The sequence below is a fragment of the Suncus etruscus genome, chromosome 13 (assembly GCF_024139225.1).
Source record: "Suncus etruscus isolate mSunEtr1 chromosome 13, mSunEtr1.pri.cur, whole genome shotgun sequence".
NCBI classification, from domain to species: Eukaryota; Metazoa; Chordata; class Mammalia; order Eulipotyphla; family Soricidae; genus Suncus; species Suncus etruscus.
The window spans coordinates 27059293-27076244 of NC_064860.1; the positions used below are offsets into that span (position 1 = coordinate 27059293).

Genomic DNA, 16952 nt, shown 5'->3' on the forward strand with positions numbered 1-16952 from the left:
CTCCTAGCAATACTTGGAGGACCATATTGGGTGTAAACTCAGGAGATTGAATCCTGATTGGCTGTATACAGACAAGCTCCCTACCTGCACTACTGCCACTCTGACCACTACTAGAGTGCACTACCACTCTTCAAGTAGTTTTTTATGAAAAGAGAGTAAGTTCCTTAGGGAAGATAGAATAGGCAGCAAGGATATAACTATGCCCCAGCCCAGGGGGAAGTGATGTTCTTCTGAATCACTGCCTGAGGTGCAGCACTTTTTCATAAAGTCAAACCTGATGCTGGCAACTGTTTATCTTGGACCACTTCTCATCATGGAGGCAGACGAGTGCAGATTCAGCTCCCTGGTTTTGAAACTGACACTGAGAGATGAAGGATCTTACCCAAGGCTGTAGTATTAAGAGCAACATGGGGCTGAGCTCTGGGATGTCACCCAGACTCTACCCTGGCTGGGCACAAGCCCACAGTTACCTAGGCTGGCATGTATCGCAGTCAAGTGAGCACATACATTCTGAGCACAGCAAGGCTTCTTGTTGTTATTCTTCTTTATCTTCTCTTCCTCCTCCTTTACCTTTTGATGTGAGCAATACATCTGGCAGTTCTTAGAGTTATCCTGGCCCTGTGCTCTGGTATCATTCCTGATGGCTATCAGAGGATCCTATATGGTGTCAGGGATTTAACTAGGATCAGCTACATACAGAGCAAGTACCTTACCTCTTCCTCTTATACTGTCTCTCAGACTTCATAGCAAGGCTTATTTAAAAAGAAAAAACACCAGGGCCAGAGCAGTGGTGCAGGTGGTAGGGCATTTGTCTTGCACTCACTAACCTAAAACGAACCGCTGTTCGATCCCCCAGCATCCCATATGGTCCCCCAAGCCAGGGGTGATTTCTGAGTGCATAACCAGGAGTAACCTCTGAGTGTCACCGGGTGTGGCCCAAAAACCAAAAAAAGAAAAAAAACACCAACTTGATTGAAGCAAACATAATAATGGAGATTTACTCAGACTCAGGTTTGCCCCACAGATACATATCTGCTGCTATTCAGCCAGCCCTCATGTTCTTATTTTTCTGAAAAGAAAAGAGAAAGGAAGTCCTCTTTCTCACTATTGTTTTGTAGCCCCCAAATACAATATCTAGAATTTAAAGCTCAAAAACAGCTCTGTGTGCTGAGCAGAAAGGCAGCTGGAAAAGAATTTCTTATGTACACTCTCTGCAGTCACCTCTTGTGACATCTACATAACCCCAGGATGGATAGATGAATAAGCATGTCCTGAGTCATTTTCCACAGCCCAAACTCGGGGTCAAGTTTGTTTACATCACTGATGTCATAACAGTCAGTCCACTTTGGGAAGACAAGTAGTGTTATTATGCTGTGCCACCCTTCATTTCAGGGAACTGTTTTCATCTCAGAGGCAATCTTTCCATTCAACATTTATTTTGGACCCGGTAGTTGTTAGTTGCGAGCCTATTGTATACTTTCATGAATCGTTTTTGTTTATTGCATAAATGCAGGCACGCACACAAACATGCACTCCTCCTTTCCCTCCCTCATCTCCTTGTGATGAGTTTACCCTGGGTGGCACAAAATGATCAGAATGGAACTTTTCTGTTTCTTACCCATGAGGTAACATTGGCTTAGTTAACATCCGTTTCTTCTAGGTTGTAATAGGTACTTCTCAGGGGTTGCAATGAAAGAAAGTGAAATAATGAAGGCCCAGAGAAATAGCATAGGGTTAAGGCATTTGCCTTGAATGTGGTCAACCCATTCAATTGGTTGCACCACATATGGTCACTGGGAGTGACTGACCTCTGAGCATAGAGGCAAGAATAAGCTATGAGTACTACTGAATAAACAAACAAATGAATAAATAAATGACACAATGGAGGTAATCAATAAATATTTCTGTTTTACTGACATGCAAAAAGCCACTTCTCTGTAATTCTTTTAAAATTTTGTATTTACTATTTTGGTTTTGGGTCATACCTCAATGGCAGTGGCTCTAGGGTTATTCCCAACTCTGTGCTCAAGAGTGAGCCCCAGCAGTGTTTTGGGGGGGGGTCTATATGTGATGTCAGGATTGGTTAATTTGGGGTAGCATCTGCTGGTTTTTTTTTGTTTGTTTGTTTGTTTTTGATTTTTGGGTTACACCGGCAGCTCTCAGGGGTTACTCCTGGCTCTATGCTGAGAAATCACTCCTGGCAGGCTCGGGGGACCATATGGGATGCCAGGATTCGAACCAATGACCTTCTGCATGCAAGGCAAATGCCTTACCTCCATGCTATCTCTCCGGCCCTATCTGGTGGTTCTTGAGAAGGTTACTCTCAGCTCTGTGCTTTAGGGTCTCCTAGTGCTGTTCAGGAATGATGCATTACTGGGATTTGAATCAGGGCAGCTCACATAAGGCATTTGCCTTTATCCCTGTACTATTTCCCTGACCAACCTAAATCTCCTTTTGATCTAACCATTTCCTTTCACAGTCCTGCTTTAATGAGTCATTCAAGTGTGTTACCAGTGGTTGTTACTCTGGGTTTTTTTGAGTTTTATTTTGTTGGGGTTTGTTGTTGTTGTTGCTGTTATTTTTGGGCCGCACCCGGTAGTGCTCAGGGGTTACTCCTGGCTCTGCACTCAGAAATCGCTCCTGGCAGGCTCGGAGGACTATATTGAATGCTGGGGATCGAACCCAGATCTATCCCAAGTCAGCTACATGCAAGGCAAATGCTCTACCGCTATTCTATCACTCCGGCCCTGTTACTCTATTTTGATAAATACTATTCTTCTATACAGAGGAGCTTTGATGTGCTACTTACTCACCCCTTAGTTTGAGTTTAAGCTTCCATTTTTCTTGGTTATATAATGAAGTATAGGATTGCTGGGTTAATGATAAATAAATATATTAACTTTCAAAAAACCTGAAAGATGGGACTGTAGTGATAAGCCCTTGCACACGGCTGATCCCTGGCACTCACCTGGTCCCTTGAACCTACCAGAAGTGATTCCTAAGTGCAAGGCCAGCAGTAAGTCCTGAGCACTATCCAGTGGGGAACTCCTCCCCCCAAATAAAATAAAATAAAATAAAGAACCTGACAGACTGTTTTCCCAAATTTCTCAAACATTTTATACTCTCACCAGCAATCATGATATTCTGGTTCCTCCATATCGCACCAGCTCTTGGGTTGACTTTTCGTTGAAGTAGCAATTTCCTCCCTTGATGTCTCCTACATGGAAAGACTATGTCCTTTCATAGGGCCATTCTGCAACCCTCCCGGTGATCGAATGTGTATTTCCATGATGGTTAAAAGTGCTAATTTCCTTCATGTGCTTCTCTACATCTATCGGGTGAAACATCCATGCAGATCTCTCTTCCATATTCTTATACAAATACTTATCAGGTATCTTGGTTTTCATTTTTTGGCAAACATTTTTCTCCCAGTGTGTTTTGTCATTTTGTCATTTTGTTTTCTTAGTGGTATCTTTTAAAGATCATATGTTTTCCATTTTCAAGAAGTACGATTCATCAAATTTTTATCCTATGAATCATGTCTTAGAAATCTTTGTCTAAAGCAAGATCACAACAGTTTTGTCTTTTTCAGAAATGTTATGATTTATAAATCAAGTTCACTATATTTGTGAGTTATATGTGTTGATATTCACTTATTTAGACATAGGATGTCTAATTGTTCCTTTACTTTCTTTTCAATTGTCCCTCTGTGTGAAGGTTGATTTTAATTCTCTCTATCTTGTGCAGGAGTCTCTGTGTCTATCTTTTTATTAATACCAAACTGTCTAAAATACCAGCCCACAGTAGGCCCTGATGTTAAGGAAAAAGTATTTCAGTTTGCCTCTGTTGCAAAATCACTTTTTTTTTAAATCTCCGTCACTTTTCCATATAAATTACATAATCAGCTTCTCCTTAATGTTTTTCTTAGGAATTGGTTTTACTGTTTCATTCTAGTTGATTTGTTTTAGTAATTTATATTCTACATAGGAGTAAATGATTGTCTTTATTTTCTGATTTATTTCCTTAGCATAATCATCTTAAATTCCATCTCTCTCTTTCTTTTTTACAGTTACAAAGTTGTTTATGATCGAGTTTTAGTCTTACAGTGCCCAACACCCATCCCTTCACCAGTACACAGTTCCTCAGTTTCTCTTCTATCCCCCACCATCAACCCCTCCCTGTTTCTATGGCTGTCCATTTTCCTTCTTCCTCTCTCTTTCCTTCTCTCTCTTCCTTTTTTCCTTTTAGACAAAGTGATTTACAATATTATTACTGAAGGGGTATCATGCATATCACTTTACCTCCTTTCAGCACCCAGTTCTTGTCCAGACTGATCTTTTCCAACTATCATTGTTATAGAGTTCCCTCCTCTGCTTTTACTATACTCCCCTGTTCTTGTGGTAAGCTTCCTACCATGGATTAGTCCTTCTGGCACTCATTTCTGTTGTTTTGGGGTATTATTAAAATTTTAAATGTATATCTACCACAAATGAGTACTATCATTCTATGTCGGTCCCTCTCCCTCTGACTCATTTTTTTTTTCAGTATGATACTTTCCATATATATCCATGTATACTCTAATTTCATGGCTACAATTTTCCTAACAGCCACATGGTATTTCACTGTGTAAATGTACCATGGTTATTTTACCTACTCATCTGTTCTTGGGCACTTGGGTTGTTTCCAGATTCTAGCTATTGTAAATAGTGCTGTAATGAACATAGGAGTACAGATGCCCTTTCTGCATAGTGTTTTTTGACCGAAGGGTATATTCCCAGGAGAGAGGTATTGCTAGATCATATGGAAGGTCAATTTTTAGTTTTTTGAGAAATTTCCATATTGTTTTTCCAAAAAGCCTAGTCCAGCTTGTATTCCTACCAGAAGTGATTGAGAGTACCTTTCTCTCTGCATCTATGCCAGCACTGGTTATTCTTTATTGGGGGTGGGGCACACCTGGCTTCATTCATGGGTTGTTTCTGATAGGCACAGGGGACCATATAAAATGCCCCAGCACTGGTTATTCTTATTCTTTTTGATGTGTGTCCATCTCTGTGTTGTGAGATGATATTTTATTGTTGTTTTGATTTGCATCTCCCTGATGATTAATGATGTGGAACATTTTTTAATGTGCTTTTTCTGCCAGCTTATCTGTATTTCTTGTTTGAGGAAGTTTCTGTTCATCTCTTCCCCATTTTTTATGGGGCTAGTTTTTCTTTTAAACTATTGTTTTTTTGGGGGGCCAGTGGCGCCTAGAGGTTACTCCTGGTCTTCTGGCTCTGCTCTCAGAAAGTACTCCTGGCAGGCTTGGGGGGGTCATAAGGGATGCTGGGGATTGACCCAGGTAGGTCCTGGGTCAGCTGCATGCAAGGCAAATGCCTATCTGCTATACTATCGCTCCAGCACCTCCTCCTTCTTCTTCTCCTCTTCTTCCTCCTTCTCTTCCTCCTCCTCCTCTTCTTCTTCTTCTTCTTCATCTTCTTCTTCTGCAGATATTTATTTTTAAGCTCTGCAAGTACCTTATATATCTTAGATAGTAAGCCCTTATCAGATGGGTTTTGGTAAATAATTTCTCCCATTCCATGGGTAATCTTTGTATCCTAACCACCATTTCCTTTGAGGTGCAGAAGTTCTTAGTTTAATGTAATCCCATTTTCCTTAATATTTCTTTCACATGCTTGGTTAGTGTCAATTTATCCTTGAAGATGTCTTTAACTTCAATGTCATAGAAAGTTCTGCCTGAGTTTTTCTCTATGCCTGAAGTCAAGGTATTTAATTCATTTTAATTTAATTTTTTGCATGCCATTAAGGACAGGTCACAGTTCAGTTTTTTGCAATTACTTGACCAGTTTTCCTATTACTTTTGTAAGAGGCTTTCCTTGCTCCACTTTCTATTTCTTGCTTCTTTATCAAAGATTAATTGATCAAATACCTGAGGGTCTGTTTCAGGATATTCATATTTTTCCATTGATTTAAGGGTCTGTCTTTATTCCAGTACCATATTGTTTTAGTTTGCTCCACTTTATAGTACAGTTTGAAGTTAGGGAAAGTGATACCTCCCATCTTTTTCTTCCCAAGGATCACTTTAGCTATTCATGGAGGTTTATTGTTCCATGTGAATTTCAGGAGTGTTTGATCTATTTCTTTGAAAAATGTCATGGGCATACTTATAGGGATGATATTAGATCTGTACAATATTTTGGAAAGTATTGCCATTTTGATTATCTTAATCCTCTCAACCCATAAACAGGGGATGTGCTTCCATTTTCTTGTATCTTCTATTTCTTGAAGTGGTGTTTTGTAGTTTTCTGTACATGTCTTTTACCTCTTTAGTTAGGTTGATTCCAAGGTACTTGCTTTTCTGAGACACAAATATGAATGGAGCAGGTGCCCTGGCTATTGGGCCTGGGTGAACTACACATGAATCTGCTTTAGTGCTTTATTATTTTCTTATGGGGCCACACTCAGTCATGCTCAGAGCTACTCTGGCTCTTTGCTACATCCAGTAATGGGCAATGTTTGGGGGGAACCATATGTGGTGCTGAACAAACCAGGGTCAGCTGTATGCAAAGCAGGCACCTTAACCTCTGACCCCTGCCTCTGCATTTCAGCATGCCCCATGCAGCTGGGTCATTTCTGAAACACTGAACTATCCTCCCACCAGGGTTATTCAGGCCCTCTAGACCCACAGCAGGGAAGGGGTAGTGGGTGGGAGTTGGGCAGTGGCCACAGACTTGCCCCTGTCCCCCTCAGGAGAAGATTGGCTGGCGGAAGGATGCGCTGCACTTGCTGGTGTTTACCACAGACGACGTACCCCACATCGCACTGGATGGCAAGCTGGGGGGTCTGGTGCAGCCACATGATGGCCAATGCCACCTGAACGAGGCCAATGAGTATACAGCATCCAGCCAGATGGTATGTGGAATCCTGCCCCTGGCCCCTCTTTCCAGCCTCTTTCAGGAATAGGTTTCTTCATTCAGTCTTCCCCAGTCAGGCTGCCAGGCCACTTATAGGAACCAGTCTTTGGAGTCTCCCTCCACTGTGGGTACCTAAATGGAAAGGCAGGAGAGAACCCAGGAGGGAGCTAAGAGGGGTAGGCCATGTTCCCTGGGATGCTCCTGCAGAGAGCCAACAAGTTATAAAACAACCATAGGACAAACACATCTTGGCTTCTAGACACACTCTTGAGCCCATTTTCTTCAATGAGTGTTAGGGGTGGGCAGCTAGACTCTTGCAGGAATTAGAAGGCCCTGGGAACCACACTTCCAGCCATGTATATAGAAGAATGCCATACACAGAGCAGGCCAATGAGATACTCTCCTTTGTTCCCATCATAACATGCCCTGCCATTGGAAAGACTTTGCTCATTTACTACACTAAAGTAGTCTTAATACCCAAGTTCTCTGCTTCCTGATTAGAGGAATAATTTATTATTTTCCTTTGCTGGCAAAACTTTTCTCTGCTTGCAAGAAATAGCTGATGCCCAGGCCTTCCATGACTGAGATAAGTAGAGTCTGAGATTGACTCATAACCCAAAAGTGTGGTAACTGTGGAGCACAGGGGGACCCTGAGCCTATCTTTAATCTTTCATATTCTTTTAACTAACTCTCATTCCTTACACCGAGATCTGAAGTATCTTTCTCTCCCTGAACCCTGCACAACTTAGAGGAGATCCAAAAGTTGGGCAAAGAAGGAGAATAGGGTCAGGAGTTTGGAGGTAAAGCACTACATCAGGGGGAAGATAGAATCCACCTCCCTGCTGAATGATGGCTTCAAAGCAGGTGAAACCCCCCACTGTGCCCCAGTGGTGCTGGGGAGAGTGCTCCTCCTGGTAGTTGAGGTGGCACATCCATGTGCACATGGGAGCCAGTTGCTAGTGAGTCCACTATTGAATGGCTACAGCCCCTGCGCTTTCATTAACCCTAGGACTATCCATCCCTTGCCTTGCTTGGAGAGAAACTGGCAGAGAACAACATCAACCTCATTTTTGCAGTGACGAAGAACCATTACATGCTCTACAAGGTATGCCTGGTGGAAGGGAGGCTGGTGGGTTCTGTCTGGCCTTGAATAGATGGGTATAAAAATGTGGAATGAATTGTAGGGTGGGATATTGGAGGGGGGAGTGGCCTCTACACTGAGCGGCGGGGTGGAGGGTTGCATAGGACATGGAATATAGCTCTTGCTTAATCTAGGGGAGAATAACTTTGCAAAGGAAGTTCTTGCCTAGCAGGTTTTCACTACAAAAAATTTTAACCAGATGGTTTCTAATTCCAGGAAAATCTGGAACAAATGTGAGTTCCTATTTCTTAGACAAAAAAATAGAAACTCAGACAGAAGCAATTCTAACAGGGAGGGAAAATATAAAATGAGGATGTGCAAAAGGGAAGAAAATAAAGTGAAACCTAAGGCTAGCATTAGAACTTACATTAGAATCCATAGTCCTAGCACTGAGAGTTTCAGATACAGACACAAGGATTCATGGGTTCATCAGTCTGGACATAAATTTCCAAAGAAAGCAGTCAGAGTGAATGCTGTGAGCACTATATGACTCTGTTTCCACTAGAAGACTCCTTATGTGTGTGTTTCTGGAAAACCCATGCGGTGAGCATCTCCTTCACAACCCTACTCCAGCAAGGCCAGTTGCATTCCAGATTAAAGCTTTCTTGGAGAGGCTGAGGAGAGCTCCCATAAGTTGAATATGTAGCCCAGCTCTCTCCACTCTTCTTTAAATTGAGTACTTATGGGAGTGCATTCAAGGATGCCCCTCAACCTCATATCCCACCTGGCTTATCCCCTTCTTAACACTCTGAGAAACCAGTAACACATTTTTCTGGCCATCTCTCATCTCACTACTTCTGTCTAAGATTGTCATTGATAAAATGCCACTTGTATAGAGACCTAATAGATCTTCAAATTATTATTCACCCTATACCTCAATAGATCTTCAATCCTTTGAGTCTCCATTTTCCAAGATGAAAATACGTAAAGAGGGTTTTATTCATGTGTGTGTGGGTCACATCTGAGCAGTGCTTAGTGGGCTAGGCACTAAGCCTCACCTCCTTGGTGAGGCTCTGGGAGATGCCAGGGTGTAGAGTAGGACACTCTCCTCTTAGCTCATTTGTAAGACAAAATTGTCTTTTTTTTTTTTTTTTTTTTTTTTTTTGGTTTTTGGGCCACATCCTGCAGTGCTCAGGGGTTACTCCTGGCTGTCTGCTCAGAAATAGCTCCTGGCAGGCACGGGGGACCATATGGAACACCGGGATTCGAACCAACCACCTTAGGTCCTGGATCGGCTGCTTGCAAGGCAAACACCGCTGTGCTATCTCTCCGGGCCCTAAAATTGTCTTATTTTCTTCTTTCCCCACTCTAAGAATTTTACAGCCTTGATCCCTGGAACAACAGTGGAGATTTTACATGGAGATTCCAAAAATATCATTCAGCTGATTATCAACGCATACAATGTAAGTCATTTTCCTTCCCCGGTACAACTGTTCCTGTATATCACTGATGCTGGGGAGCTGATATGAGACTGGAAAGACTGGACTCTTCCTTCCTCTTCCCTTTGCCTCTGCTATCACTTAGACTCAGGATGGAGGACACCACTTCTACCTTCTCCTCATGAGCTTATGGGAGATAGCAGGTCACCTAGCTTGATTCAGACCACAGTGAACATGTTCTGGCTTTGGTGCACCAGCCCTGTTAGGGACTTCTTACTGCTAAGGTTGGATGAGGGCTTCACATAGTTAGTCTCCCCTTGGCCCTCCAGTGCACTGAATCATCCAACCTCTGAGTCCCATAAAATGTGGGTACACCCTGACCCACTTCCTCCTTAAGGGCAGGGCCCAGGTCCAGAATCATCTCACATCCCCAATTGTGGAGCCCACCCAGGGCTCTAGGCAGATGAGAAGCAGAAGCTAAAAGAAGGAGCAATGGGTCTATTTTAAGGTGCTGGGAATGGAAACTAGGAACCTCACATGTGCAAGGCAAGAGCTCTACCCTGAACCACCTCCCCTGCCCCACATTTAGGATCTGAGTGTCTTTGGGTCCTTGTTAGGAGACCCAATGTGAGTTTCATATTTAGGATTGTATGGCTTGTCATGTCTACTTGATCTACTCCAGAATGGGACAGCACTTCCCAACATGGAATGGGATCACCTCCATGACTCCCAAGCCCTTCTCCACCTCTCCCAGTATAGTGCCTAGTGTTCAGAATGTGCTCCTCTCAGATGGCCTTTTTTGGGACAGTGCCAGCTTCCATTCACTTCCCTATTCAATCTCAGAATGGGTGTTGCTCCTGGGGCCTGCCCAACTCCTCAGTGAGCCTCTTTAAGCCCAGAGAAGCTCATGATGTCCCTGACTGCTCTGAGAGCTGTGAGGGTTAAGTGTTGTGTGCCTGACTCTTAGTGTGACTCATGGACCAGCTGGGGAAGCTCCCACACCTAAGTGTTACTTGTAAGGAAAACTGTCTCCTTTGCTCAGCCCTAACTGACAGAAATGAGGATGGAGGACCAAAACAGTAATACAGAGGTTAGTGCCCTTGTTCTTGCATTCTGAACCACAGTATATATTATTATATATGGTTCCTCAGCACTACTAGGAGGGACCCCTGAGTACAGAATCAGGAGTAAGTCTTGAGTACAGCAGGTGTGGCCCAATCATCCCCTTCTAGGTAAGAAATGAGGAGTGGAACAAAGCCTTCAGGGCCAACTTTGTCGGCCCAATGAGGTACCCTCTTTGGTGGTTCAGAACACTTTTTGGGTTGTAGGAAATGATCTCATACTGGTGACCATAGACTAAAGCCAGCCCTATTGGGGCTCTTGGAGTATGTGCCCTAAAAATGGTGAGTTAGGGAGCACCGAGGGCTTGTGGCCACCCCCACTTTGTGTTCCCCTGACAGTACTTTGAATCCTCCTGGCTTGACCTCCTGAGGAGAAGAGGCCTGGGATCTTCTCTTTTGTCCCATTCCAGAGCTCCTACCTGCCTCTTCCCTCTTTTCTGGTAAACACCACCACCACCCAGAGTCCACGGTCTCTCAGGGCCCTGGGTCTCCAGGCCAGCCTCACATGTGGCAGTTTCTGTTTCATTTGGACAACGAACAGTTGACAGAGTGTTGGGGGAGAGAAGAGTGAGTTTAGTGTCCAGGAAAGGCGCTTGCTTGCCATTCAAATGTCCAACATAGATTCAATTTCTGGCATTCCATATGGACCCCGAAAAAATGCCAGGAGTAATCCTGAATGTAGAGCCAGGGACAGACTAACCCTGAGCATTCCCAGGTGTGGCCCCAAATGAACATCTTCAAAAAGAGAAAGTTCAAGGGCTGCTGAATGACAGCTTTCCCAGATTTACTTCTATCACAACCTCTTGGGTATCCTAAAGTGAAACCAAAGTATGCCCTGCAACCCCTACCCTGAGCTTCTCTCCCACTCCTCTGGCTTGCTGGGGCTTGCACATTTCATCCTGGTCAGGCAAGTGGCTGGAGATGCACCCGCATTTAGGGGTTGGGTGGCCATTTCAGTCCTCTGGGAAAGAAATGACCAAGGGCCAACCACATGGAAAGCTGCACACTGTTGATGAAGGGGGTAGGAAGATTTTGGGAAGACACCAGGTTCCAGCAATTCCAATCTCAGTCTACTCCTGAAGGCAGAACGCACTAGGAACCTGAGGGAATTCTGGGCTTCCCCAAAGCCTTTCCTGGTGGGGACCCATTCCTGGGTACATGCAGCTTTCAGGTAGGAAGCATAATGTTATGTGGCTCTGCATAGGTGGCCAGTGGCTCTTGATAGAGATAGGGAAGCACTCTTCTCTCTCAACTCTCACCCATTTCTGAGTCACAGTTAGAGTCTGCATGTCCACATTGGTGTGTATGAAGAAACCCAGTGAGCATAAGGCATGGAAAAGCAGTGCAAAATCCCATCATGCTTTGTGGGTGAAGAGTGCAATCCTCCAGACCTAATCACCAGTACCCCCTATATAACCTCTCTGAGTGCAGTTCAGAGTGGAAATGCTTAGAATGTTCAACAAGTTTGAAGAAACAATGGGACAGACTACCAATAAAACACAGCAGGACATGAGAGTGGAAATGAGAAAAATACAAACAGAAAAACTTAGTAAGAGAAATTAAAAAAATGTATTGGAAGGCCTCACCAAGAGAGTAACAGCATAACAGCTGCTGAGGACAGAATCATGGACAGCTCACACTCATGATGAAGTGCAGAAAACCTCCAGACAACAGAAAATGGAAAATAGCCTCAAAATAAACAAACAGAAGATGAAGAAAACTGTCAAAATAAACTAACAGATGACAGTAGATCTTTGAGGATAAATCAACAGAAACAGCAGCATAAAAGTCACTGGGGTCCCACAGAGCAAAGGATAAAACTCAATGGTCAGATACCATGTGTGGGTGCTGACTTCTACCTTCCCCAGAGTGCCAGCCAAACATCTGTGCGGAAACTGAAGAAATCTGGTTGTAGCACATGTGTAAATGTGGTATAAAGTGGTGTGTCCCATTGAATGCTTTGTAGAATTGAATCTGTCTTGTACAGCTTTCATAGTGTGAAATCTTGGACTCGAGTTGATAAGTTGTTCTTTTTTTCTTGTTGGATTTCCCCCACACACACACACCTTTTTTTTTTTTTCTTCCTAAGAGATATCTCCAAATCTTTTCCTGGAGTTGGAGTGTCCTACTGAACTGTGGATTCATTTCAGAGCTCAGCAACCAAACCAGGCAGGTGCCCCTAGAGGGCCCACAGGATGTTACAGTATTTGTCACTAAGACGGGGAGATGAGAAGAAAGGAGAAGAAATCACTGGGTCCTTTTTGCAGAGTCAGGAAAGACAAAGTGAGCTGGAAACCACTAGTGCTGCCTGTGGTACTGTGGTCTGTATTTCTCTTGGTGGAACATACAGCTCTCTTTTTATTGTTGCCATCAAGTCTGTCCCCACTCACCCACTGAGCAGCTGGCCTGAATTAAAGCTGTTGCAGATGTGAGCCTGCCTGCCTGAGTATCAAATAGTGTTTTAAATGCCTGATGTTCTCCACATTGCTCCTTGTCCTTAGATAGACTTACTCCCAGGGGTAAATTCGGTGGGAGGTCATTGAATTCCAGATGGCACACAGAAGTCTGAATGCAGAGCAACTTCATTTTCTATAGCTTTATGTTTTTGTTTGGTTGGTTGGTTTTTAATTTTTTGGGCCATCACACCGGCGATGCTCAGGGATTACTCCTGGCTATATGCTCAGAAATGGCTCCTGGCTTGGGGGGCGGGCATATGGGAGGCCGGGGGATCGAACTGTCGTCCATCCTGGGTCAGCCACGTGCAAGGTGAACACCCTACTGCTACGCCATCACTCTGGCCCCTCATTTTCTATAGCTTTGATCTCTTTTTTCTCTCTTGAACTCCATTCATTGAGTTATTCCTTTACTTTTTCAGCAAATAGCCATTGACAGGTGAATGGCACGCATCATTGCTAACCCGTTAGGATAATGGGCAAGGAGATAATGTAGAGATTAAGGTAGATGTCTTGCCTGTATCTGACCAGGCTTCAACCCCTGGCAGAGCATTATCAGGTGTAACCCTGAGGCTCCAGACTTATTGCCAAGTTAGCCCCTGCACACCACTCTGGTGGTCCCTCATCCCCATCCCACACCCCCATATCTTGAACTCTTGTATTGAACTGACAGTACAGTTGGCTGAGTATCATATTAAGTTCACTCCAGACCTCCTGACTATCACTTAGCTGCCTCCCCCTGCCCCTTGTTCTGGCCTCTAGGAACTCCATATATTTTAGTGGATATTGACACTTAGCACAAGCCACAAGCTAATTCTGTTATTTCCTACGTCGAGTTGGCTGCTGAAGAAAGAGTGCATGTAGAATGAATGCTGCATTATTCCAGGCCTGCTCTTGCCCCCAGCCCCCACCTCTGGCAGCAGGCAGCCCTGGGTAGGATTTTCTCTTTGACCTCCATTCACACACATATAACACAAGAAGCCTGAAGGGCTTAATAATGTCCAGAGTCTAGAAACTTTTTGGGAATATTACAAAGTCCAGGTCAGAATATGAGACTTTGAGCTCCGTGATCAGAATAGCAAGGATTCAGTCTATACAGTGAAGCCATGGACTCACAGCCCCCTCCCACTGCAGCCACATTTTTCCACTGAGCCTTCCAGGCTAACAGCTGCCACTCGTGATGGGGTGCTTCACCCTAAAACCCTGAACCAAAACCCCAAACCCCCATATTTCCTGGGACTGATCCCAAGTAATTTTTTCAGAGCACAATTTGCCTATCTCTGGATATCATGCTTTTTCATCTCATTGTCTTCCTTGGTCAAATTATAATTGTCCTTATCTTTGAAAAATAATCTTTACATTTGTTCTGGTAGGTGGAAGCTCTTTAGACTAACTGTTGTTCCAACCCCCTTCCTGGGACTGGAGACAGCACTTGCCTTGCACACAGCTGATTTAGGTTTCATCTCTAACACTTCAGATGGTCCCCTGTGCACCATAAAGAGTATTCCCTTGGCACAGAACCAGGAGCAGTCACTAACTTGGGTGAAGTCCAAACCCTAAAACTAAAACCTCAAACTAGAGAGACAATATAGATGTTAAGCCACTTGCCTTGCATGCAGCTACAGCTACAAACCTGGTTCAAATCCTGGTAGAAGGGCCAGAGTGATAGTACAATGGGTCGGGCATTTGCTTTGCACACAGCTGATCCAGGTTTGATCTCTGTCACCCCATATAGTCCCATGAGCTCATCAGGACTGGTCCCTGAGCCAGAAGTAAGCCCTGAACAACTAAAAAATAAATTTATGGTAACCCATGTGGTCCTTTGAGCCTACCAGGCATGACGTCTGAGCACAGAGCCAGGAATAAGTCCTGAGCATCACTGGGTGTGCTTCACAAAAGTTTCCTTTATTTCAATCTGTCCAATTAGCAAAAGCTTTTGCACTGTAATATACAGCTTGACCCTTGGCATTTATAGCTCTGTGGAGAAGATAGATTTGTAAATAACTGAGCACCTTCTGCCAACTAGGGCTGTGTATGCTGAATGGATGAACCCTCCCCAACCAGATGCCAGTTGAGGCTGGCACTTACAAAGGAAGTAGATTTCAGAGAGTATTTTTAAATCTGTGGAAGCATTTAAATAATTTCTTGCAAAGGGAAAGACTTTTTTGCTGAGATTATTTTAACAAGCTGCTAATTAGTTGGGAGAATTGCATACTTAATGTACTCAAGTTTTACACTACATGCTCAGCAGAAAAGAAAGAAAAGAAAGATCCCTATCAGGAGTATGGGTCCGTCCAACTGCTGTTCTAGTCAGTGCTGTGTTCCCTGGATGCTTCTAGAAAGCAAGCAGGTGACAAAGGTTTAATCGGTTGATTTTGGGTTCTGTGTATCTTTGAGCATGTCCATCCCTGCTGACCTTGGTGTATTCAGTGTTTACAGTATTAAATGGAAACCTCTAATGACTTCACTGGGACTCAAAGAAATATAATCAAAGTTCTCCAAAGAATATGCTGCTTAAAACTTTTCTGTGGCACTTGTTTGTGTATTTCTCATGTTGATGATTAGGCTCACAGCTAGTAATTCTTGAGAATCAGAGCTACATTCAGAAATGTTAATATTGTGAATCAAGCTCAGGGCAATGCATATGCTCTACCATGGACCACATCTTTTTTTCTGGGGGAAGGGATAGTTTGGGCCACACCCAGCAGTGTTCAGGGGTTACTCCTGACTCTGTGCTCAGAAATAGCCCCTGGCAGGCTGGGAGGACCATATGGGATGCCAGAAATCGAACTATAGTCTGTTTAGGGTCGGCCACATGTGAGGCAAACTCCCTACCACTGTACTGTCTCTCCGGCCCCTGGACCACATCTTTGACCCTTCTGACAGTTTTTCCTTTTAATAAAGAGACAGACATACACAGACTCTTTTCAAACTAACTGTTCCTGAGTATCCAGCAGCCTAGTCAAAAGTCAGAATAATCTTAATATCTAGGATGTGTTCCTCCATTTCTGTCTCCCAAGGGAGATCATTGGTTTGGCTGGTGTTTGAATTTTATCAAAATAGTACTATACAACTCATATGCCACTCATGTTTATCTTTTTCGGGCACCTGTGAGATTCCTTCATTTTCCTTTCTATGGTGTATTATGGTATTTGATAAGGTAAACATGCAGTAAACTAAAAGAAACCTATTGCTGGTATGTTCTTATGTAGTTCCAGTTTCTAGCTATTAAGAAATATCACTGTAGGGGCCGGAGAGATAGCACAGTGGTAAGGCATTTATTTGCTTTGCAAGCGGCCAACCCAGGACCGGTGTTGGCTCAAATCCTGGCATCCCATATGGTTCCCCATGACTACCAGGAGCATTTCTGAGCACAGAGCCAGGAATACCCCTGAGCGCTGCAGGGTGTGGCCCAAAAACAAAACAAACAAACCAAAAAAAAAATATATATATATATCACTGTAGATTATATCCCACCAACCACATATGAGTTTTTGCTGCTTCGCATCCTTACCAACGGTTGATAGTATCAGTCTATTTTACTTTTTCCAACCTAGTGTGTTATATCTCACTGCAACTTTAATTGAGATTTATCTGATAATAAATAAAATTTTACATCTTAAAAAAAGAAATATCATTATAAAACTTGCTTCTTTGCTTGGTGTATACAGGCCTCAACTCCAGCACTTTCTACCTAATGGTCCTCTCGAGGGTTTATACCCATTTCCATGGCCACATAGGAATGAGGGCCCTAGTTACAGCATTTGGTATTTTCTGTATATATTCTAATGGCTCATTTTCACTTTATTTTTTGTTTGTTTGTTTGCTTTTGATTTGGGGCCACACCCAGCAACTCTCAGAGTTAACTCCTGGTTCTGTGCTCAGAAATCACTTCTGGTAGGCTCAGGGTGCCAGCAATTAAACCCTGGTCAACCACGGGTCAC

General features: G+C 43.5%; 1 protein-coding gene across 1 annotated transcript in view; it reads left to right on the forward strand.

The window, feature by feature from the left end:
• The window catches only part of ITGB5 (integrin subunit beta 5), a 131361-nt gene that overhangs the window by 67388 nt on the left and 47021 nt on the right, over nt 1-16952 (forward strand). The window contains exons 6-8 of the mRNA XM_049785882.1: nt 6751-6912; nt 7924-8019; nt 9369-9458. Coding sequence (XP_049641839.1) covers nt 6751-6912; nt 7924-8019; nt 9369-9458 — 348 coding nt within the window. The remainder of the gene's footprint in view (nt 1-6750; nt 6913-7923; nt 8020-9368; nt 9459-16952) is intronic.